The 22,947-nt window shown below is 34.8% G+C and overlaps 2 protein-coding genes across 2 annotated transcripts; both read left to right on the top strand.

Annotated features, from left to right (window-relative positions):
- The first annotated feature begins 4,886 nt into the window (after nucleotides 1-4,886).
- Nucleotides 4,887-5,948, top strand: LOC131957712 (type-1 angiotensin II receptor B-like). The gene has a single exon (XM_059322458.1). It carries the CDS (start codon nucleotides 4,887-4,889, stop codon nucleotides 5,946-5,948), a length of 1,062 nt encoding a protein of 353 aa, XP_059178441.1.
- Nucleotides 5,949-22,101: 16,153 nt separating this feature from the next.
- On the top strand, nucleotides 22,102-22,617 carry LOC131957711 (neurotensin receptor type 2-like). The gene has a single exon (XM_059322457.1). The coding sequence runs from the start codon at nucleotides 22,102-22,104 to the stop codon at nucleotides 22,615-22,617; it is 516 nt and encodes a 171-aa protein (XP_059178440.1).
- Nucleotides 22,618-22,947: the final 330 nt, after the last annotated feature.

Below are 22,947 nucleotides of genomic sequence, written 5' to 3'. Positions count from 1 at the left end.
CACTCGGGTACCCACTCCCAAAACTCCATAGTTCACTGGGGTACCCACTCACAACACTACATAGTTCACTGGGGTACTATCCCCCCCCCCCCCCCCCCCCCCCACACACACGAACACTCCCAGCGCTTTAGAGTTCCCTGGGGTACCCACCCCGCAACATTCCACAGGTACCCCCATCCCCACCCCCTGCCAACAGAGTACTGGAGCACCTCCCTTATCATCATCTAAAATGTAGGCCACCGTGTCAATTAGTAACATATCCACGTCACCCTCGCCCTTGTACAAAATCCTAGGTTACACAGGGGTTAAAGGGCATAGGGCAGGGGCATGATTCAGCAAGAGGGAGGGGGGTTGGGTCCCATGATTGATATTTCATCCAGACCCAAAGTCATACACATAAAAAAACATACTTTTGTAAATGTTACGTTAACTAGATTGGTTGACAGAAAAGATAGGTCTCTTCTTTATATATATATATATATATATATATATATATATATATATATATATATATATATATTTTTTTTTTTTTTTTTAAAAGGATACTTGGATTGGCCAATTGTTTCGAAATTCGAAATTTTTCTACCGACACTGATTTGCTTTTTATACTCGAGAATGTCTGTTTGTATACTTGCAGTTAAATTATTAATTTTGCTTTACCTTAGTTATTGATAAAACATGGTAATCAACACTATTTGAAACAATACACAGATATACCAGAATATTGTTAGGCTCCTTGAAAACTAAATTTATTCTTTTGATGCGATCACTTTATAAATCAATAAATAGACTAATGAAAACAGAATCAAATGTAGAAAAATAATTAACGAATCACATCACAAAACAATTCAATCATGTAGATATAACTAACTTGAACGCTAAGAGAGATAGACAATATATAACAATAGAAATAACAGCTTTAGAGCTCATATATTTTTAACTGTTTAAACATATAAGGTATCAACATTCTAGACCGAAAATTTACAATGATAATTAAACTTGCCAAATAAATAAACGAAAAAAATAGTTTTCAACTATTTCAATCGTAAATGACAGTGTTGGCCTTTAAAATCTCACACCACACCTTATTAAAAGGGCCACCGTAAAAATGCCTTGCCAAAAAAAGTTCCCCCCCCCCCCCACTTATCTCACGCCAATCCACCCCCTCTACATCCCATCACAATAATTGGCCGTCAATAATTAACTCGGGGAGTGGGCGTGGTAGTTTAATTAGATATCGTTTATAGTGTAAGTAATTAACCGCAAGAAAAGGGAATGGTTGTATGTTGGTAATCCCCCCCCCCCTTACACCCTGTTATCCTTCGGGTCAGGAGAAGATAATACATTTAACATATAACCACAATGGACGGGTTATGGGAAGAGCCCCTTCACAGTTTCTTGCCGCTGATTCACGCTTTATGATTCAAAGAAAACAAATCATGTCTAAGATGTGATGGACTACAAGCAAGGGCCCAAGAGAAAAACTAAATAGCTAATCCCGAAGATTTTACGCATTTTTTTTTTACTTTCCAAAACAGATGAGTTATATTTATAACTGTATTTCTACGATAAAACTGTAATTCTCACAAAGACTAATTGTATGCCATGACTATTTCTACGCTAAAGCTATTCCTGCGCCATAACTTTCCCTACACCATAACTATTCCTACTGCATAACTATTCCTACGGCAACTCTATTTCTACACTATAACTATTCCTACGCCATAACTATTCATACGCCGTTACTATTCCTACGGCAACTCTATTTCTACACTATAACTATTCCTACGTCATAACTATTCATACGCCGTTACTATTCATACGACGTTACTATTCTTACGCCACAACTATTCCAATGCCATAACTATTCCTACGGCAACTCTATTTCTACGCCATAACTACTACTACCCCTAAATGTAATCCTACGCCCTAACTACTACTACCCCTAAATGTAACCCTACGCCCTAACAACTACTACTCCTAAATGTAATCCTACACCATAACTACTAGTACCCCTAAATGTAATCCTACGCCCTAACAACTACTACCCCTAAATGTAATCTTACACCATAACTACTAGTACCCCTAAATGTAATCCCACGCCCTAACTACTACTACCCCTAAATGTAACCCTACGCCCTAACTACTACTACCCCTAAATGTAATCCTACGCCCTAACCACTACTACCCCCAAATGTAACCCTACGCCCTAACTACTACTACCCCCAAATGTAACCCTACGCCCTAACTACTACTACCCCCAAATGTAACCCTACGCCCTAACCACTACTACCCCCAAATGTAACCCTACGCCCTAACTACTACTACCCCTAAATATAATCCCACGCCCTAACTACTACTACCCCTAAATGTAATCCTACACCATAGCTGTATTCCTACACGACGTCACACTGAGTGCAGACGACGCCACAACAGGACGCAAATTGATTTCCCGTGTTCCCAGGGATACATATTTTAATAATTAACCCCGCGCTTAATTAATTAACTCGTAAATTATTCATAGGGTAAAACAAATAATGTGTAGCGATGTGACGTGCTAGATCCTACCTAATTATTCACCAGGCAATTAGCTAATTGCATCAGAAGAGAATACGAAATGTGTGTCAGCGCTTGTGTGTGTATGTGTTTGGTGTGTGTGTGTGTTGGGGTGTATGTAGGCTATGTGTGTGTGTCAATGTGGGTGGGTTGTTGGATGTGGGTATCTAACAATAATAAAATATAGTGGGAGTGTGTGGGAGTTATATATATATATATATATATATATATATATATATATATATATATATATATATATATATATATATATATATATATATATATTGTTTTTATATTTGTGTGTGAAAGAGAATGTATAGTAGAGTCCCAAGTACAACATGCACTACACGTTTGATATACTATATCATATTTCTTGATTCATCTAATGTAACAAAGAAAAGTGTGCTGTACAAAGCGTAAACTTGAAATCGCGCAGTTTGGCTTTAAAGTATGATCAAGTACTAACCCAAATCCTTAAAACACGGCAGTAACCCTAATTTTAAACTGTTCCCGTATCACGTGATCAGGAACCTGCGTGGCCATTCTTTAAAATAACATTCGACAGCTATCGTCACTGAAGTTGGTGAATTGTATTTCTAATGGTACCGTATGTGATTATTTATCAGAAATTGCTGAATTTTAATGGTATAATATATTGTTATTTATTCCAAGTGCTTCAAAATCAGAGTTCCAAGCCAAATAAGATAATGCATTTGTCAGAACCTACACAATTCAAAATAACATTTCGCTTTATAAATATTAATACAACACATGCTGAAGATAATATTCATCATTATATACAACTATAGGAGAGATTGTTAAGAAGTAGGACAACGATTTTACCCCTCGTCAATTTTTTTTCTCTCTTTTTCATCTGTTTAGAATAATCCCAAAGACAAATATATAGACCAACAACTTGACTGTAATTATGAAATTATTCCACTATAATGACAACTTAATGTGAGATACTGAACGGCTGTGATGAGAAATGGGACAACTTGTTCCACTTCTCGCCAACGCTAGTTTGTGGCATACATTTGTTTTTAAATCTTCGTTGTAATTAGCACCAAACGTACAAATCATAATTCAATTCCATCATAAAATAAACAAAGAACTTACCCTAAAACTAGGAGAGTCAGGATCAAAGAAATGTTCACCTTATCTAAAAGATTGCGAAGATACCATATGTTTTTAATACAGCTCAAACTAACAAATCGCTGGCTCGGAAAGAAGTTATTAATAAACTTTCGCCCATTTTATCATGTTTTAATGCGGGTACATTTAAATTTTCGTCCGGAATTACCTAAATAATGCGTTGTCCTAATTCTCTCTTGTTCGTAAAAAATATCTGTTGAAAAATAGACATTTTATACGATCAAAGTCAATAACAGCGATTATTGCATAATTGGTGGATATTGCAGGTGCTTAACGCTAATTGAGCTAATTTATTACCTTAAAGCAACTCATTAATTTTGTTAATTATCGGTTGAAAACGTCGAAAAAGTCGGAATCTGTGTTTTTGGTCGAAGCAGCAGATTTGATGCAAATTAACTCTATTAATTTTAATTAAGGCTTCGGAACTAAAACTTAATTGGGAAATCCATACTTACAAATTAATTAACTTTTCCTAATCATTTGAAATAAAAAAAAAATTGTCTTTTAAGCTTTTGGCAATAGCATCAATCAATATTCTCTCAAAATAGAATTTAATTGTTTTTATTTTACTACCCCCTCCCCCTTTCCACTTCGCCTAGCCGGAGGTGTTATAGGCCAACTAATTAATAAATTTTGATTTTTCGTTAGAGAATGTTTCAGCGATGATTTTCTTTCTACCCTACGGCGCTTAAGTAATTATGCTCATGATAATTAATCGGGAGACATCTAGAAATGAAATATAAACCTTGGGTGCTTATTTTTAACAGTTTCTATTTGTTTCGTAGTCTGACATTCCCAATGAAATTAAATATTTAGAGTTAGTTTACAGTAAAATTCCTTTTATATATCTAGCGTTTTACAAGAAAACTTAGTGTAAAATTTAGTATATAACATAAGCCTTACGTATATCTAGCTTTCTACAAGAAACTGTAGAATTTAGTTTACAGTATAAACCCTAAGTATAATTAAATGTTTACAAGCAGTAACTTGTGAAGAATCTAATATATGCCTATTTAAAGCCTTTATATATTCTATTAAAATTGCTCTTTTTAAAAATCCGTTAAAAAACTAATTTGAGAATCAAATAGGGTAAACCAAAATTTTCTAAATAGTTTGATAATCAGTCTGACAATTTTTATTTATTTAAACCTACACATATACGTGTTATTAAAAACATGAATCTGAGTGAGAACATTGTTATTCTGGAAGCAAATATCATCTCGGCGAATTCCACGAATTCTTCCCATGCTGTCGAAGACGTTCTGGTTTCGGAATCTCTTCGGCGCCTCATCGACATCGTGTTTGTCGTTGTCTTCTGCAGCGTGTTATCTGTCTTCGGAATCGCCGCCAACATCATCAACATCCTTGTGTTTTACAAGCAGGGATTGACCAGTACCGTCAACATCGGGTTCATGGCTTTAGCTATATCCGACCTCTGCGGACTGCTGACTTTAGAGTGGTACTGCATCTGTTTCAACCCGCTGTTCAGTAATAACCCGCGGGTTCCTTTTGTGTCGACGGAGATTCACCATCTGACAGCGGGGTTGCCTCATTCTTGCTTTGTGAGAATCACTGCGTGGATAACCGTGTACATGACGGCGGAGAAGTGTTTGTGTATTGTCTCCCCGCTAAAGATTAAAAGAATCATAACAGTCCGGACTACAACTCTAGTCCTAGCTAGTATCAGTCTCGTTATCGTACTAGCATTAGTACCCGAATACATCAACGCGTACTTTGACTGGAAATTCTACCCAGAATTCAACCGCACGGTTGTCGGTCTAGTTTTCAGAACCGACCAACCAGCTCTGAACGGGTTGACTTTTCTTCTCTACTCCATCATCATGATCACGTCATTTCCCTCCGTCATCATCTTCACTGCGATCCTGGTCTTTTTCTTACGTCGCCAAACAAAATGGCGGAAACGTTCCACCCTCCACGACAACAAAACGGAAGCGTTAACACAGCGAGACAGGGTAGCTACAGCTACGGTCATGACGATAGCCACAGTGCTAATCGTAACCCTGACCCCCTCGTTCATCTTCTTCACCATCGGGTTTTTCGTCCCCGGGTTCAGCGTTACCGGGAAATACAGGGAGCTTTTCCTGACCTTGGCGTCATTCGTCCTCTGCGCTGACGCCGCTAACTCCAGCGTCGGCGTCATACTCTACTATAGGATGAGCTCTAGGTACAGACAGACTTTCCACGAGCTGTTTTCTGTCTGTCGGCTCCAAAAGTAGTTAAAAGACAGACTTTCCACGGTCTGTTTTCTGTCCGTGTCGGCTCCAAAAGTAGTTAAATAACAGACTTTCCACGAGCTGTTTTCTGTCTGTGTCGGCTCCAAAAGTAGTTAAATAACAGACTTTCCACGAGCTGTTTTCTGTCTTTGTCGGCTCCAAAACTAGTTAAAAGACAGACTTTCCACCAGCTGTTTTCTGTCTGTGTAGGCTCCAAAATTAGTTAAAAGACAGAATTTCTACGATCTGTTTGTATCAGCTCGAAAAGTCGTTAAAAGACAGACTTTCCGTTGTCTGTTTTCTGTCTGTGTGGCTAAATGACAGACTTTCTACTGTGATTTTCTGTGTCAGCTATAAAAGTAGTTAAATGACAGACTTTCCACGGCTAAATGACAGACTTAAGTCCTTGGTTTTCTGTCTGAGTCAGCTTCAAAAGTAGTTAAATGACAGCCTTTTAATGGTCTGTATTTTGTCTCTGTCGGCTCCAAAAGTAGTGAATAAATGACAGACTTTTTATGGTCTGTTTTCTGTCTGTATTGCCGGCTCCATATACAGCTATAGGAGAAATAAAATAAAAAAATCCCCAAGTATCGATTAACCAGTTTAATGCTGTATTCAATAAATCATGATCAGTAAACATTGAACTCAGCCCCGTCGTTTAAATTTTACATGACACAGCATACAAGCAGTTTTTGAACCTGATTTAAACATTATCCTAAAAGCTAAGTGTAATGAAATCTAAGAGTCTAAGGACTTGTTTTTTTCTTCTAATAAATACATAATGTTGACATTAAAACATAACGGTATTTTATAGGACAAATCCAGGTAGCTTCCAGTCAACGCGACTTTCTTCCTGAGTTTGGTTTGATATAGATCTATGTACACCTGTGACCACGCAGTGGCGGAACTAGAAAAATAGGGCAACCCCGCAAAAACAAATTTTGGGCCCCATATATATATATATATATATATATATATATATATATATATATATATATATATATATATATATATATATATATATATATATATATATATATATATAAACTAAATACGAAAATATCAACATAGAATACTCAATACGGGCTTGTTCGAAATTTGAAAAAAATTAAATTCTTAGTTTTTAGTTTTAATTAAAACATATTACAACAAGACGTCTTTATTTTGAGTGCTATAGTCCAGGGTTCGGCAACCCGCGGCTCGCGAGCCGCATGCGAATATCCGTCAAGAAAGAAATAAAAAATAGTTAACAGCTTCTAAAGTGGATTGCGATAGTCCTATAGTTATATTATTTGATTACTAAGTTTATCACTAAGTTTATTATTCTAGCGAAACGTGTATGTTTTTATATGAATAAATATTATTTCATATTTAAGGGTATTTATTTTAAATATATACAATTTATTTACCTAATCCTAATCAAATACTAAATAGTGAATAAAAAGGTTAGTGGCTCTTAAAGAATGGGTCAATTTTGAAAATAGTAACTTTTGGCTCTTCCCCCTCTAAAGGTTCCGACCCCTGGGCTACACGAATAGGCATAGGGCAGGGGTCGGCAACCTTTTGAAGCGGAAGAGCCAAAAGTTACAATTTTCAAAATTTTCCTTGTGTTAAAGAGCCACCAACATTTTTTTTATTTCAAGTATTTTATTTTTTGATTAAGATTATTAGTATTTGTGCAAAGAGCTGGAGAGCCGCATCTTGTCATCAAAAGAGCCGCAGGTTGCCGACCCCTGGCATAGGGTTCTGTCGGTTGTGCAGTTTTTATAAGATTCACCAAATCAGGAAATTCATACTATCAGTATTGGACTTGTTTTAATCATTGGTAATCAGACTTCATCACATGTCTTCAAAATATGTAACACATATCTCAACTGTGTTTGAAGAATAATGACATAGCCATTTTAAATAGAAAGCATGGACACATATTACGTTTCTTTAATAATTTTTCAAGACAAAAAAAATGTTAAAGCATGTATGTTTTGGTAAATAAAACATTACGTATCTTTTATTTGAATTATTTCCGATGCATTTAAGTACCTGATTTGTCAATTAAACAGGCAATTATTTCCCTTGCAAACTTTCAAAATATGAATTAGTTATTGGTAAATACTTATATGCATTTGTTAACTAAAATAACAACATGTACACTGCAGTAAGCCTAATCTATTATACACATTTAAAATGAATTAAAAAAAGAAAATATCTAACCATGTAAAATATGCACCTGCTACTTTGGGAGCAGGTCAGATGTAGTTCAATATAAAGTTGTGTGTGAGTACAATATGGAAGACCATATGTTGATACAATCCTCAATAAAGCATTCAATACATTGGTCTGAATAGTCGAGTGATTGATTGCACAATTTAAAATATCGTCTTTTATTGGCTAACATCTATATGTCACGGGTTCTTTACGGAGGTCTTAGCTGTGGCCGCAGTTTTTCCTAATGTCATCAGATACCCATATCAGCTGGGTTGACTTTTATATATATATATATATATATATATATATATATATATATATATATATATATATATATATATATATATATATATATATATATATAGATATATAGATATATAGATATATAGATATATATATATATAGATATATATATATATATATAGTCCCAATCAAATATCATACAAGTGAAATAAAAAAAATTAGTGGCTCTTTAAAACTGGTATAATTTTTAAATTATAACTTTTGGCTCTTCCGACCCAAAAGGTTGCAGATCCCTGCTATAGTCTGTTTTGAAATTCTATGTTTTAATGTCTACCATGTTGCTTCGTAATGTACAAGGCGGTCAAAAAGAATATGAAGCATGAAAGCTTTGTATGTGTAATGGTTTCTCGCCTTATGTTTATTTTTAAGATTTTTTTGTATTTATATTATTAGTTTTTAATACATTTCCTTTAACACTATGTCAATCTTTATATTATGTTTTTTTTTAAATAATAATTATGAGAAGTAATTGCATTTTAATTTTTTTAGTCCAAAAAAAAAGTTTCTTAATTAAGAGCACACATTTTTGACTATTTAAAAAAGGGAAATAAGTCATGGAAGTGGTTTGAACTTTTGCCTATCTTTCACACTACAACTCATGTAGCTATATATTTTTTCCCTTTATGAAACAGCATGTGTTAGCTACTGTAGAACATCATTACAGTAGCAGATCTGTTTTTTTTTTTACAAAAAAATAATTTTTTTGACTATAAAAATGTTGATTATGGTCGGCTTTGGGCCCCTAAACGGCCTGCCCCCCCCCCTTGCGGGGTCTGGCGGCACTGTAGTTCCGCCCCTATGACCACGGTTTCTCGTTTAAGACAATCTGAACATAACGGATCTCTTTTACGCTTAATAGTCCGTGACGGCCCATGGGGCAGTGATTCAGTTTATACCTGTATCGGACATTATCTACATCCCCCCTGGAACATTCTATCCCATAGTTTCTACCTATGGGACATTATCTACATATCTCAAAAGTTCTCTATCCTGGGACATTCTATCCCATAGTTTCTACCTATGGGACATTATCTACATATCTCAAAAAGTTCTCTATCCTGGAACATTCTATCCCATAGTTTCTACCTATGGGACATTATCTACATATCTCAAAAGTTCTCTATCCTGGGACATTCTATCCCATAGTTTCTACCTATGGGACATTATCTACATATCTCAAAAAGTTCTCTATCCTGGAACATTCTATCCCATAGTTTCTACCTATGGGACATTATCTACATATCTCAAAAAGTTCTCTATCCTGGAACATTCTATCCCATAGTTTCTACCTATGGGACATTATCTACATATCTCAAAAAGTTCTCTATCCTGGAACATTCTATCCCATAGTTTCTACCTGTATCGGACATTATCTACATCCCTCCTGGGACATTCTATCCCATAATTTCTACCTGTGTGAGACATTATCTACATCCTTCAAGAATTCTATCCCATAATTTCTACCTGGGTATGGAACATCAACCACAGCCCTCCAAACATGTTCACCTGCTTTAGGTACTTAGTGCTGTACCTCTAGTTTTCTGTCATTGTCGTATGAAAGGTTAATGGTACCAGCACTGTCGTTTGTAACTCCCCCCCCCCCCCCAGACTCCTGCCAGGTACCTATAACAGCTGAGTGTGTCTTTGGACGTCATACACTGTCTATTCTATTCCGGGTCCCAAACTGGAGACTTTTTGGTTTATCAAGCGTATGTCTCACTTTCTTAACCCCCCCCCCCCCCCCCCAAACGCCCCCCCCCCCCTCCCCCCACCTCCTTGGTCACACATCGTTTAATGTGGATCATTTAGAACAAAGCGAATGGAAACATGAACTGGGTATGTGCTGACCATCCAATAATGGAAAAAAAAATAACATGATGCTTTTGTTGTCAACCATTATTCGTTGAAAACACTGTTGATACGCGCAGGTTGTGTTATTTGTATGGTGTTAAAAACATTTATCCATCAGCTTAGTCATTATTCGATTTTTAGGTGCAATAGCTTTTTCCTTGTACTGTATTGTGTTGTTAACAATTTTTTTTTGTTTGTTACGGTTTTAACATATTCAATATCTGAAAGTTTGTCCCAGTAAATGGACATTTTTTGTAACGTCGTTGGAAGCAAATTTAAAGATAATATTTTGTTTGAAAAAAAAACTGCAATTTAAAAAATACCTTTTTAATGGCCTTAAAGACGAACGAAAAGGACACAGATTGTTATTTCTTTTTCAAGTGCAGAAGATTTTTTTTTCTTTGAAAAAACAGCTTAAAAATGGAATATTTGAACAAAGATGATCGAACCAAAGAAATAAATATTGATTTAATATCTTAATGGATTGTATAACAATACAAAAAAAAAGAACAATGAGTTTTTTGCTTTTCCGATTAAAAGAATAGAAAACCATGATATCCACAGAATCATACGGAAGAGACTAGTTTCTTCAATGACATGTTTAAAACACATTTTAAGACCCCGCAGTTTGTGAACTTTTCGTGTAAAAATGTATTCATTTTGAAGAAATAGCCATCATTGTACTTTACCAAATCATCAGGGTCGCTAAAGGTATATAGACACACATTGTAACTACAGTGTCTAATTGACGGGTATAAATTCTAATAAGGATTTCATCGTTTAGCAGCAGTTCAAGAGATGATTTTTGTTTTACCTGATACGTAAACAAACACAGTAGTAAGGTGACACACTAACAGGTGCAAGTGTGATGCTGAAGGCTTATGGAGCTACGTTGCTGTGTTGAGAATTTTTCATTACAGAATTGGATTGAAATCTTAAAGTGTGAATAGGCTACAAAAATAATTTTTTGCAACTTTTAAAATCTAATGATGTTTTAAATATAAAATATATTTTTTTCTTTAAACTCTATTAATATTAATTATCTTCTTAATTAAAGCAGTTTTTAGAACGACAAAAAAAAAAAAAAAAAAAATCCCCAGCATCAAAAACAAAACAAATAAGAACAATAAACGCCTGATTCAAATGTTTGTTTTTTGTTTTTGTTGTTGTTACAGTTTAAATAATGTTTCTAATTAAACGACCTGATCACGTGATGTACGTTTCTACCACGTGACAAAAAATACCTCGTTACTAAAACACAAATTAAAATAGAGCGATTAATTAACCACCACCATCAACACCCCCCCCCCATACACACACACACCCACACACATACGTGCACACACACAATAGACAGAGAAACCATGTTTATCTTATATACATGATGATAAACTATAAAATGTGTGTGTGAGTTAATTGAAAAAGTTTAAATTAATACACCTTTCATTAGACCGGTTAAATTAAGACACCTTTCATTGGACCAGTTAAATAAAAATTATACTTCAGGTGGTATTTTATTTTTTTGCGTCAGTTAGCCGATTTATCTTGCTTCTTTTATGATGAGAAAAGCTTGAGAATAATATTTCAATTTAAAGTTAATTGACCTTTAGGTTATAGTACTTCTATATCTTTATTTGCCTGTCAGATTTAAAGATCTTTAGCGTCTTCGGCTTGTTTGAATTTAACAAAAGATGTTTTAAAACACGTTTTTAAAGCGTCATTTACAATATAACTCATATAATTTAATTACTTTCATAAATTTTTAAAAAGAATTGTAAGCTTTAAAAAAAATAATTTAAAAGGAAAATAATTTTTAAAAATTGGATAGCTTAAAAACAGATCTGTCGGGAACGAATAAGGTAGATAACTGTGTATATTAAACTGCATATTGAAAGTTACGTCCCATGAGAGACAAATGGATCTTGTATCATTTTTAGCATTTTCTTACGAATCACTGTCAAAGCCAATTTTTTTAAGCCATCCATTTCATTAGTAAATAAATAAAAAACAAACATTTTTTAGGGCAATGCAGATGAATAATTATTCGAAAGGTTGTTATAATCTATTTAAAAAGCCATCACAATGTTATGCTATTTTTTTGCAAGCCTATATGTCGAAACAATCAGAAAAATATTTACAAATTTGACATTTTAATATTTAATGTAGAGTGTTAAAATACGATGTCGTTTTTTATATTAGTTTCAAATCTATATCAGTTTAATGTAAATGCACTCAAACTAAGTCAAATTAATCTATATTTTAAAAAAAACCAATTTATAAAGTTTGTGTACGTGTCCAACATTGAGGAATCACTCGAGATTAAGGTTTTAAAACATTTTTATTTGGTTGAAACAGTTCTAATCCATTACTTCAAATTGAAATAGGAGAAGAATGACACTTAATGTCAACTAGATTTAGTTGCATGACATTTTAGAAACCGATGTTTGAACGTAAATGTTTCATCGACAAAATGAATTTAAAACATTGTTTACACCATTTTTATTATAGAAAATATTTTTCCCTCGTATTCTTTGAACTAAATCTGTTTTAATCCCTAGTAAAATATGACCTTAAAAAGGCGGTTAAAAAGAAATTGCATTAAAAAATAGAAAGTTCTTCTTGATTGATATAAAACTCGACAGGATAATGGTTAGTGTTTTATAGGGAATTAGCCCAGCTGTCGTCCATAAATGACGTTACACTCGTAGGTGGGAGACGGGAGGGGGGGGGGGGGGGGGGGTGGGCAGCGGCGTAGCGATGTGGGGCAGGTGGACATATGTCCCCGGGCGCCGACCTTAGGGGGCGCCTAAATGGGTTGTAAAAACAAATTAAAATATCAATTTAGCTGCATTTTTTTTGCAGTTTCAGGGGGGGGGGGGGTGCAAATCGAAAGTTTGAGAGGGGGGGCGTGTAAATCGAAAGTTTGAGGGGGGTGTAAATCAAAAAGTAAAAAGTTGAGGGGGGGTGCAAATTAAAAGTTTGTCCCCGGGCGCCGGGAAGGGTCGCTACGCCTCTGGGGGGGGGGGCGTAATTTTGTGAAGGTGAGTGATGATGGGTAGGGGGGTGTTCAGATGATGTGACGTTACATTTTGCATTTTTAAAAAAAGCAATGTCAGAAAACGAGTTTTAGCCGTTATTTCGCGTTTTAGAAAACTGTTTTAATAAATTGTTATAGGAATTGATTAAAATACTCTATGTTGACAGAGTTCAGGCAAGGTTTTGGAAAAATATCGATGTTTTAAGAAAAATTGAACTGCAATTTTGAGGGGGGGGGTATAGGCTGATATGTGACTTCATTTTAGGGGGGGTCTGGCTTTTTGTGACAATATTTGACGGAGGGGGGGGGGGGTTAAAAATCGTCAAAAAACGTTACGTCATTTATTAATGACCCCCTACGCGTTTTAAGGGGAAGTAACATGTAATAGCCTAAAGGCAATCGATCCGATTGTCCTTTAAGACTATATTCGCTGAAATATCGTAGACAAAGTTCAAGCGTTTTTGCAGGTAGTAACTCTCAGATCTAATTAAAAATAATAAAAATGAGCATGATATTACCTAACCAAAACTAACCCTTGCCCCCTTTCTTAATTTAACCTGTACCCTTATACAAAATTAAACGGTGCCCTAACCCAAATTAACAAATGCCCCAATCAAAATTATGATATGCCCCAATCAAAATTAGCATGTGCCCTAACAAAATTAACATACACCTTAATAAAAAGTAACAGGTGCTTAGACCAAAATTATCTGCGCCATTGCCAAATAAATAAATTGTACCCCAATCAAAATAAACATGTGCTCTAACATAAATTAACCTTTCCCTTATCGAAATTAAACTGTACCCCTATCCTAATTAACCTGTGCACCACTTAAACTAAACAGTAACTTACATTTAACTTTTGCCGGTACAAAAATTATCCTGTACCTTAACCCAATAAAGCCTATCTATTAAGAAATTAGCCTGTCTCTTAAAGGTCTCCCAGTTTGAATCAAATTATCCACTGTAAGAGCCGAAGTACAATAAAAACTCTGAATACACCGAACTCACAAGAATGGGCCCCTCAAGCCCAAAATATTACAGGCACCTACCCAATAGACAAAAGAATTTGCAAAATCAGCACAAACTTTAGCTTACCACGATTGTCAAGAGAAAAAAAAATAAATCAACACGTTTGAAAAAAAAATCTTAGTTAATTCGGTATTATTCAATTTTAAGTTATATTAATTTAAGTCCTGCAGTTTTTAACATTAATTATCTAAAAACTAACCACTTAGTGGGTATACCTTTTTTTCACCTGAAAAATAAATAATTCTACAATGCTTTTATTAGTCAATACACAAGAAGACGATTTGTTATCACAATTACCTAAAAAATCATTTCACTTTTTATGGTTGCGTAATCAAACTTAATCTTCTTCTGGTTGACTGGCCTTTTGACAGTTAGGTAAAAAAAAACACTTGAAAAACACATTTATCTAAATAAGAACATTTGTAGTCACTTTTTATTTTAAGAACTAGCGTTACAGGTGAATTATAGGCCTATATTTTGTAATGTTTTACTCGTTTGAGAAAAATAGTTTTAAAATTAGTTTTTGTGTTCTTTCCGTAGTTTAAACATGTGGCATGTGACGTCACTGTTTATTGCGTTCTTGTCACGACGATAAACACTTTTCCGGCTGCATAGTTAAAAATGTGTTTATACATACGAATATGCCATTATTTTTATTTTCTCGCTTTAAATAAAATTTAGTTTATACATTTATGACATCCATTATAATATTTTCAACAAATTTCCGTATCTTTAAGTTCTTCATATATCGCTGAACATACTGATCACATCGCTTAAAAATGTTTCGGGCAGAGAAAGAGAGAGAGAGAGAAGTGCGCACATGGACTTTTATATATTAGGATATACAACACGTCACACTTTTTCCACGTGGAGATGTTTTTACAGTGTTTAGTCACCAAAGTAAACTAAATACACTCTCTTCTTACGTATTATATTTATTTAATTTTATTACAAAGACTATCGCTATTTAAATGTTTTAATAAGCAATCATGTTATATTTAAAATTGTCTTTTGAAGGTTCATAAAAAGTCATCTAATTATTTAAAAAAACAACAGTTATGTGCAATTTTAAATTTGGGTTAAAAATTAAATCTGTATGTTTTATTGTGTTATATCTTTTGAGTAAGCATGTAAAAAGCACAATACGTATTTTAATTAAAAAAATTATAGGCTAATTATTTTGGTAATTTTAAATATACAATTATATTGACTCTACACCAATTATTTTTATTAACTCATAATTTTGTAACCAAATTTTTTAACATGTACATTGTGTGTTATTAAATTAACGATAATTATTTAAGGTTAATTCCATATTTGATACAGATAAGACTGTAGTAAATTACTAATTGCTCACGCAATTAAATTGATTTACATTTTAATCAGTAATAATATTCTCCTAGATAAATGACAACGCAGACATTTCTAAACTGTTACTAAAGTTACCTCTCTGTTTGTTAGTTTTCCAGTTAAGATATTTATTTTAGTAATTACTATAATGAACTAAAAGTAATCTGAACACCTATAGAAAAACCAGGCGTATAGGTTGTTGCTTTTTTTTTCGAAAGAATAACGTCATAAGGAAAAAAATAAAAGTAGATCTATGTTCATAGAATGGCATGGTAGAAGACTGTAAGGCAGTTTAATTGTATGACCAACATGACCAACTCCAGCCTTCACGTATCAACTTGCACCGTCGACATCTTCAATGAAGAAGACAAAAAACTTTACATGGTCGTTAACTTTATCGCCATCGGCAGCATCGTCGCAGTCTTCGGCATCATCACCAACATCATCAACATCGTCATCTTCTACCGTCAGGGTCTAGCCTCAAGTACAATCAACATCAGCTTCACCGGGTTGGCAGTTTCAGATCTCTGCGGGTTGTTAATCCTCGGGTTGCACAACCTGTGTTTCAACCCGCTGTTTGTGAACGCTGGGCTGCCGGTTGTACCTGATGAAGTCCAGCACCTGACAGGTGGGCTGTTGCACCTGTGTTGTACCCGCATCACCGGCTGGATCACGGTCTACATCACCGCTGAAAGGTGTCTGTGTATTGCGATACCTTTAAAGATCAAACGAATCTTAACTCCCAGAAGAGCGACATTCGTGATTTTGTTTATTTACTTTATCACAATTATGTCTCTTGCTCCTGAATATCTCATCTTGTATTTAGACTGGAGATTCTATCCGGGTAAGAATTCAACGTTGCTGTCTCTATTTTCTAAACCCCACGACCAAATTCTTGACGGTTTGACGTTTCTATTATTTGGCATCTACATGATCGCGTCTTTCCTATTGGTGAGTTTCTTCACGTCCGTTCTAGTCGTCAAACTAAAACTAAAAACAAAATGGCGTAGCGAGGTGACCGTCCAAAACAAACAGTCCGAGATGGTTTCGAACCGGGACAAGAAAACCATGAACATGATCGTCGTCATCGCCGTTGCCATGGTGATTTTCTACACCCCTTCCGTCATCATCACCGTCTTGGCTTTCGTGGTGCCAGAATTCAGCACAACCGGTTTGTTGTCCAACTCGTATTTTATCGCATGGTCTTTTGGCGTTTTATTTGAAGTCGTCCACTCTAGTATCAGTCTGGTTATGTACTACACCATGAGCTCCAAATACAGGAAAACTTTCCATCAAGTTTTGTCGTGTAAAACAAGTGTCTAGCTTAACGTGATACGGATAGGTCTACCATTAGAGACATTTTTTTTAACTATCTGGTATTCGTAAAAGTACTTTAGTCCAGCAAAATATCGACGTTTTACACCTTTTTATTAAAAAAAAAAAACGTTATACAATCTTGTCTGTATGTTTGTGTGTCTGTGTTAATGTGGGCGCGTATAAACACGATGACGTGGCTACCGTTTCAGTTAGGTGGATGTAAGTATTAAACTGTAGGTTTCTATCATCTTATGAACGATAATCTCGTGTTTAGTTACCGAGCGAGATTCCCGTAAATAGTTTCGTAGTTGTTAATTATTATTTTTTTGTTTCTTTTTGTTGTATAGCTTTATAAAAAATATCCTTTTCTCAAAGTAGAATCAGATAAATCCAATCCTTGTAAAAAAAAATTTCTTGATTTCGATTTTTTAAAAAACGTTTTCATTAGTATACCTACTGTGTATTAATAAATGCGATACAGCAAATCCTTGATATTTTTTCTTTCGTTTTAATTGTAAATTCTCAATCATTTAAAAAATCTGAAAAAAGGTCATGATATTATTTTTTCAATAATTTATTCCGACACTTTAATACCGTTTTAAAAAATTCAAAATTATATATAATTTTTTTGTTGCTTTTTTGTTGTCTGTCTTTTTTTGCAATACTACACATTCATAAGAACACCATGAAACTAACGGAAGTTGTTATGCTTTTGGAAAGGTTTCTGCCATAAAAAAAGAATTAAATCTTGAAGGGGCAACTACTGTCGAAGCAACTGAGGTCTGTGAAGTGGGCGTTCTACACAGGGGTTAGTGGTACCACTTGATTTAAGTCAAACTTAAATAAGCGCATCCGCGGACGGCCTGGCAATCATTCGACCCGTGCACCACGTGTTCTCCTATGAGCACTATGGCGCCTACATTCGTTTTAAAAAGCGACATACACTAGGGATACGGTTGGCTACTACAATTAATGATTGAACGGAATAGGCGCCCTAGTTGTTGTGTACGAATGGACGCCTAAATTGTGTTAGCGGCTTTGCACATGGGGTCCGTTGATTGAGCGCCCTGCACAGGTGTCAGTCGTACTACTTAATTAAACGGTCAGTTTTAGACATTTTACGTTTGTACGTAACTAAATAAACGTGATATTTATAACAAGGAAATAAAATAAAGCTTGAATTTTTTTTTAACTTTAAAACTCGTTTTTACTTTCTCGTATACAGAGTATAGAGGCAGTATTGTAATCGTGCACACACATCACTTGAAATTTTGACAGTTTTCACCGATTTATACCTAAGTACTGTTATCATATTCAGAGTTTTGGGGAGTTATTTTAATTGGGCAAAAATTGTAAATCCAGATTTATCCAAACCTGGGTTTTAAAATTTTGTCTATGAGTCTGTGTGTGTCTCAGTTCTCTTGTTTGGGAACAGCTGAATGAATTGTATTGGATAAAAACGGTGGTGGAAAAAGAAGTATAAGCCGACCTGAACAGACTTGATTTCTCAAATATTTTAACGTCATATTATAGTAACAAAGTCAGATAAACTCTACTTGCTCTAGACCTTAGCTACTGTCAGTCGAGACTAACTACTTGATTTAGTGACACAGTAGTCGGGTATAAAAGTACTGTTTAACTTATAATAACGTAAACATTCCAAGCAGAACATTCTGAATAAACATATTTTGTATTAATTAAACATGTAGGATAATTAAACCGAAATTTTGTCATGAAAACTAAATTGTTGTCGATGGTTGGAGCCCCAACCAAAATTAAGGGGTTTTGTGTAAGTAAGTCAAGTAAGTTTTGAAAAGTTTTTTTTTTTACTTTTATTGAGGAAAGGGTGATTTTGTTACAATTTTACAAATTCACTAAAAAATCAGAAAAAAAAACAACTTTATAAAATTCAATGAAACTATGCACAGACTTGAACAACGATATAAAAAACAATATGACGATTTTCATTGACATTTATAAACTAGATTTTTTTTTTTTTTTGATATTTTTTTTTTTAAGAATATGCAAAATCGTAACAAAATCACACCTTGTGCTCCATAAAAGTAAAAAAAAAACATCAACTTTTAAGAAACTTCCTATTGTTTTTTGTCTTTGAATTGTCGTACTATAAGTATACATTTAATATTTGTGACTGAAATACAATCATCTTAAAAAAAGTCTAAAGGTATAGGTATCACCTTCCAAATCAAATCCCACCACCACTTCCACAGGTTGAAGCCTTCAAAAAACATTGAATACTCCGAATTTCAATAAATGTACCCCCCCTCATCCATGAAAATAACCCAAGCCCCACACAATAGACCATTGTAGTCACAAGACCAACTCAACTTTTCCATGCTCGACTGGTAGTCTGTCATTCATGAGAACAATAACGATAGGGGACGGTGTGGTCGGGAGGGAGAGAGTATGATAAGTCCAGAATTCAAACCCCAGACAAACCAGGCTCGTTAGCTGGGGACAGCAGCCTAAGAGAAAATTCGAAACTGAAACACATCCTGTCTTGCTGTTTGTTCTTGTGTGGACAAGGGTAGCAAATTCAGTGAAAATAATAATCATTTAAAAAGTTTTAAAAAACCCACGTTTTCTGATTGAACTAAAAAGTAGAAAATAAATACTATACATCACAATAATGCAAGCGATCACTCTACTATAAGCGATCAAAAACGTGGGGCGCCGAAGTAAAAGTTATATTACTATTGATTAGATAATACTATTGACTTTTATTAGGGAGCTTGTAGAGAGTCAACAGTATTAGAAACTGTAAGAAAATCACGGCGCCCCACGTTTTTCATCGCTTATAGTAGAGTGATCGCTTGCATTATTGTGATGTATAGTATTTATTTTCTACTTTTTAGTTCAATCAGAAAACGTGGGTTTTTTAAAACTTTTTTAATGATTATTATTTTCTACTTTTTAGTCTTTGTCTGTTTGTTTGCATTGAAATCTTGCTATCGATTTTATCTTTTCACTTTTTTTTGAGTAAACGAAGACAACTCGTAAAAAGACAACTCGTAAAAAACGAGAGACCCTTTCTTGTTCGGTCTCAATCGCAAGTGAATGATTGTCAGAGGTTAGTTGATAGCGGTTAGGACGAGGGCTGGTTACTGACTAGAACACATAGATTTGAACCCGTGTCGAGTGGGATAGCAATCGTGTGCCCAACCACTCGACCATATCGTCTCCCCCAAGCTGGCCACCAGTGGTAATAGTTACCTCCTGTAAGTTTAAAGTTGGTTCAAACTAAATTATCTGCCCCTAAGCCTGTCGCGACGTGGGATCTTTTCGCGTCGCTGCGCGCGGCAAGAGAGAGGCGAGCTACGCGTCGCTCGTTTTTTTTTTCTAATGGCTCGCAGAGGAGAATTATATATATAGATTATATAGCGGTCTAAAATGCTCAATAAAATGTTTCCATTGATCAATTTAGTAATAATAACAATTGAATATTCTATGGTCATCCAAAAGAAAGCTTCCCTGAAAATTTCAGCGCGCTAGCTAACTGGGAAGTGCCAGAAATTTCGATTGCAAGATTTGATTGGAAAGACAAACAGAGAAAGCAAGTTAAAGGAAACGTGGGAAAAATAGACTGAAATTGGAGTCAAGCCGTACGGTACGTAACATGTTGACACGTTTAACTTAAATGTGTCGAAGGAAATTTCCTTCCAATATAGCAATTTAGAACTCTGAAGAAGAACATAATTATATTTAAATGTGTCGAATAAAATTCCCTCCAATATTAAAATTTAGAACGAGGAAGAAGAACATAGTTTATTAGCCACTGCATTTAAGGCCATTGATGATCGAGACACATTAAATTATAATTTCACATTTAGAGATCAAAAATTTAAAAAATAAACTCTTTTACATCTAGACCAACCGAATTCATAGTCAGTTCAAAAAGAATACTTAAAATACACTTTCACAATAAATAGGTCCGGTGTAGGCAGTCTGTAATACTTTTCTAAGCTAGAAAAAACAAACGCAATAATAACACAAATAAAAGTTTTCCGAATTCCCACATGTAAAAAAAATGAATGTTTATAGTCTATAGTGACCAAAGAAAATTAAATCCATCCCCTTTTAATTATCATATTTTTAAAAATGTATTAAAACAATAACTAATCATTAAATATTTTTAAATATTTTAATAAGTAAACATCGATTCAAAAGTATCATTTGGCGCTTTATACATACGTTCTCTAATTATTTTTTAAACATTAAGCAAAATTTAAGAAATAGTAAGACTAATTATTGCTTTGCATTTTTTAAGTAGGTAATTTGAAAACAGATTATATATTTTATATAAGAATGGGTACATCAATAATATTGTGTCTTTAATTATTTTGCTAATTTACAATTTCCAATTATATTGACTCTGCTACAATTATTTAAATTAAGGAACAATTTTTGTAATATATACATTGAAAGTTTAACATTTTAAAATAATTGCTCAAATTTAATTACACATTTTACTGCAAGAGAGTTTAATTACCACTTACAGACTCAATTAAAAGGATTCAATAAGCACATAGGAAGCAGTATGGATGGCTTAAGATAACTCGACTCAGATACTTTACTATATAAAAGTTAACTTCGTTACTGTTACTTCATCTACGCCTCATTTGGTTTATTTTATTTTCGTATTGTTCGATTTCTCTGGTTTAGAGTAAAACATGTTGATTTTCACTTTCTCCTAAGTGGAAAGTATTTGGTTTGAAAGGAATTAACTCTTCTCATTTGCATAAAGTTACTTACGTACTTTTATTTAGAAAAGCATTACAGTTGCAATATAATTATATTATTTTATGTAATTTATGCATAAGAAAATGTCCGCAAGATCAGTTAATTAAAAATTTCTATAATCAAGTAAATTTTAGACTAATAACTTAGGAGACCTTTGACAAAGTTTTGTATTTGCAATGATATGGAAGAATACTAGTGTTGTATGGTTGCTCTTTTGAAAGAAGATAGTCAAATAGAACTAACGAAAACAAAGTATGTTCATGAAATCCTTTGGGACAAGAATTTGAGGATAGCTCCAACATGACGAACTCAAGCATCCAAGTATCGCATCGTGTAGTCGATGTCTTCAATGATGAGGTAAAGACACTGTACATGGTCGTCAACTTTGTCGCTCTCAGCAGCATCGTAGCCGTCTTCGGCATCGTCACCAACATCATCAACATCGTCATCTTCTACCGTCAGGGTCTGGCCTCAAGCACCGTCAACATCAGCTTCAGCGGGCTGGCAGTTTCAGATCTCTGCGGGTTGTTAATCCTCGCGTTGCACAACCTGTGTTTCAACCCGTTGTTTGAAAACGCTGGGTTGCCGGTAGTGACAGGTGAGGTCCAGCACCTGACAGGTGGGCTGTTGCACCTGTGTTGTACCCGCATCACCGGCTGGATCACGGTCTACATCACCGCTGAAAGGTGTCTGTGTATTGCCACACCTTTAAAGATCAAACGAATCTTAACTCCCAGAAGAGCGACATTCATAATTGTGTTTATTTACTTTATCACAATTATGCCCCTCGCTCCTGAATATCTCATCTTGTATTAAGCCTGGAGATTCTATCCGGGTAAGAATTCAACGTTGCTGTCTCTATTTTCTAAACCCCACGACCCAATTCTTGACGGTTTGACTTTTCTATTATTTGGCATCTACATGATCGCGTCTTTCCTATTGGTGAGTTTCTTCACGTCCGTTCTAGTCGTCAAACTAAAACTAAAAACAAAATGGCGTAGCGAGGTGACCGTCCAAAACAAACAGTCCGAGATGGTTTCGAACCGCGACAAGAAAACCATGAACATGGTCGTCGTCATCGCCGTTGCCATGGTGATCTTGTACACCCCCTCCGTCATCATCACCGGCTTCGCCTTCGTGGTGCCA

Source organism: Physella acuta, unplaced genomic scaffold (genome assembly GCF_028476545.2).
Source record: "Physella acuta isolate Inbredline_101_S28 unplaced genomic scaffold, ASM2847654v3 ptg001259l, whole genome shotgun sequence".
Lineage (NCBI taxonomy): Eukaryota > Metazoa > Mollusca > Gastropoda > Physidae > Physella > Physella acuta.
Note: the sequence above shows the minus strand (reverse complement) of the source record. Positions and strands in the feature narration are given on the sequence as shown.